This window comes from Bidens hawaiensis, unplaced genomic scaffold (assembly GCF_021521415.1).
Source record: "Bidens hawaiensis isolate Kalapana, Puna unplaced genomic scaffold, B.hawaiensis_p1.1 tig00056710_1, whole genome shotgun sequence".
Lineage (NCBI taxonomy): Eukaryota > Viridiplantae > Streptophyta > Magnoliopsida > Asterales > Asteraceae > Bidens > Bidens hawaiensis.
In genome coordinates this window covers 1-3,045 of record NW_027500207.1, presented here as the reverse complement: position 1 = coordinate 3,045, position 3,045 = coordinate 1, and the positions used below count along the sequence as shown (strand labels likewise).

Below are 3,045 nucleotides of genomic sequence, written 5' to 3'. Positions count from 1 at the left end.
ACAAAATAATAAGGGGTATAACTATTGATACAAAACTATAAATAAGGAAAACATCAAAAAAAAAATTCTTTGTATATTTCATTCAAAACATCTTGCAACATTACAGATGACTTCCAAATGGAGTATTCAATTATTATAACTCAAGAGTTTATCTCTAACAAGTAACAAACAAGATACGCAAACTATAGATCTAGTTTCATTTTTTCCCTGCTAATTTTCCTTAATATGGTATGTTATGGGTGATCCATTTTTCAAAATCAAAAAGCCTGTCAGCGAAGCAGTTGAGATCAAGATCTTCATTGTTACCTTGATATTCCATTTCTTCAAAATCTTGCATGGAAACAGCATCACCATCACCACATGCTGTTTGATTGGTCAGAGATTCAGAGAGAAATGCTCCAACGTCCCTAAAACATAATTGACGAAGATTTATATTTAATGATTTCAACGTCCCAAAACCAAATGCATATTACTATTTTGAAATGAAAGAAAGGTCTACACATACTCTGTAGCAACCGGACTTCCAAAAGAGCTAGTACTTGATCCCATGTACTCTGTAGCATATGGATTTACCAAAGAACTAGTATCATCTGCTTCTATTTGAGTCATTATATTCTCGAAGGGAGATGCTTCGGTGGTAGTATCCCTACAATGGAATTGAAATTGATGTATACATTGTAAATGAGTCCAATGTTCCATAACCAAATGAACGTGCAAGATTTGAAATGACATACCGACTGGGGATAAAAGAAGAAAAGGAGGCCATATACTCTGTAGCAGTTAGGGTTCCAAAATAACTGTTTTCTGTAGCAACAGCAGCTCTAAAAGAACTAGTTCCAGATGTGGTTGGATTAACTTGAGTTTCATGACCAGAAGAAGCTCTGGTAGTCCTACGCTTTGGTATCCATGGCCATTCAGTAATTCGGACGTATCTACAAGAATTTCTAAAGGTACCTCGTTTTACTCGTTTGCCTGTAGTTTCTGAAGATGGACAAGTGTAAGTAAAAAAAACTTAATAATTTTTAATACTTGTAATAGTTGTAATCAGCTTAGCTATATGCTTATGTGTGGGTAATATGAAGAAGTTACCTCCAAGCTTGACTGCAGCCTCAGCACTACTCAGTCCAAAATGTTGCGCTAGACGAGAGTAACTTGTAAACTCAGATGAGCTTGTTTTGCGGGACCTTTTTTCGGCCATTGATATTAGTAATTATTGGGGGGTTGGCTTGGGTTGAAGGTTGAAAACCAGCGTGCTGCAAGACAAGCAAGAGATTTGAACGCTTAATATTGGATCTAACAATGCTAGACCATAGATGCAGGAGCAGCTCAATCAATCTTGAGGCCTAAAGCAAACTTGAAAATGTGGCCTTTCTAAATTTCTTTGCGGTGAACACTACAAAATTTTTGTGATTTAAGCGAAATAATTTACCCGTTTTAACCCATTACCTAACCCACCTAATATTCAATAATCCCTTTCGGATAGCACATCAAAAAAGCTTCTAATATGCTAGCCATTAGAATTATTTCTGATCATTTAGTTGTAAGGGGTTCAGTTCCAGTTATAATTTTATATACAACCAAATGCATTAGTTATGAAATAAACTGCACATTTGGAAATTATAACTTTTCAGGATCTTATAACTTTTTAGGATCTTAAATGTATAAGCATTGGAATTTAGTATTAGTTCTATATATGTGTGTGTGCAAAACATGTAGATAAGGATGGGACAACCTCAAGTGCAGTGCAAACTAAACCAATATCTTTGTCATAATTAGAACCTGTTGGTGTATCCATGACAAATTCAAGCACACCAACACATGTATCAGCGTCAATTACAAGCACCCCAAAGCATCCCCACTTCTTATTTCTAAAAATAGCAGCTTCACATGGAGGACATGATCTTTAGGGTATTTATCATGCACATTTTGAGTCTGCTCAGGAGTACAGTTCAGGAATACCTGACCAGGAAGACCAATTGCTACACCTTTCGTAGGATGTACATAGAGTTTGTGGTCTGAACACGCTTTCCAGTATGACTCAAGTTCTTTGTTGCTCCCAGAAATACCAAAAGGCTGACATGTTGTAGTAAGCACAAATATGTTTCCAATTTCTTTTGAGGCCCAATACTGAACAAGAACACATTGGCGTGGAAGAACTATTAGAGTTTCAAGTAGAGAAATTATCTTTTTCTTGAATTCTATAGTTGTAGGAACACAAATATCTGCAAGGTATACAAGCTATAAGGACAATATATGAACTTAAACGATGACTATAACAGCTACTATAACTTCTGAAAAATAAGTTTAGGAGGTTTATGGGCTATGGCAATGGACACAAAAGGTTTCTAGAGGGAAGCTGTATAATTAAATTCATTACAACAATTGCAACGGTTGAATCTTAACTTGTTTAATGCAAGCAGCTCAAGAAACATATCTTGAATGGTTTGAGAAGCTCAAAGGAACTAACAAGAGAGTTTTTAGAACATAAATCAAAGATCTAATAGGCCTGAACCAGGATCTGATTCAAATCCTATCTGAACAATAAAATTCAATTCCAGTTTCCCCTAATCAAATCGAGAATAAAACAACCAAATATCACATCCCAGGCTGGGAATCAATTAGAAAGCATACATATATTACGAGTAGTTAACACGAAAACGATGGAGGTTGTTAGATCCACTTTTGGATCTGAAATTTAACACTTCGAAGAATCATTGAAGAAAAGGGAGAGAATATATGAAGACTAATGAGAAAGTACAGCTAACAATTATTGCACACCGGGTGTTAAACTTACAGTTTATATTTGGATCACGCCGGAAGGACTCAGAGTCATCAAGTGAAAGCTCAAATTTCCAGTAAGCAGCTGGAGTAGTTTGCACCTTGTCATTATTCTTGGTAGAGAGGGCCATATTAACCAGATCTTCAAGTGAAGTTGTGATTTGAACTTCTTCAGATCTGTTCAAGGTGAATAAGTGTTCTTTTATCCACAGGTACTCTAGTGAACTGTATAGTTATGATTAAAAGAACCGGAGCAGAGCAAGGATC

The 3,045-nt window shown here is 35.9% G+C and overlaps 1 protein-coding gene across 1 annotated transcript; it reads right to left on the bottom strand.

The window, feature by feature from the left end:
• Window positions 1–208: 208 nt before the first annotated feature.
• LOC143601551 (uncharacterized) lies at window positions 209–1,198 on the bottom strand. Its single transcript, XM_077078938.1, has 4 exons — window positions 1,090–1,198; window positions 735–981; window positions 506–646; window positions 209–407 (listed from the first exon to the last, which is right to left on the bottom strand). The coding sequence occupies exons 1-4, from the start codon at window positions 1,196–1,198 to the stop codon at window positions 221–223; spliced, it is 684 nt and encodes a 227-aa protein (XP_076935053.1). The 3' UTR covers window positions 209–220.
• Window positions 1,199–3,045: the final 1,847 nt, after the last annotated feature.

Excerpts from the sequence above, each read along its gene's own strand:
- LOC143601551 (XM_077078938.1), bottom strand. The coding sequence starts at position 1,198 with ATGGCCGAAAAAAGGTCCCGCAAAACAAGCTCATCTGAGTTTACAAGT. Across the intron at positions 982-1,089 it reads GGCTGCAGTCAAGCTTGGAG|AAACTACAGGCAAACGAGTA; the intron begins GTAACTTCTTCA and ends GTCCATCTTCAG. Across the intron at positions 408-505 it reads GGAAGTCCGGTTGCTACAGA|GGACGTTGGAGCATTTCTCT; the intron begins GTATGTGTAGAC and ends ATTATGTTTTAG.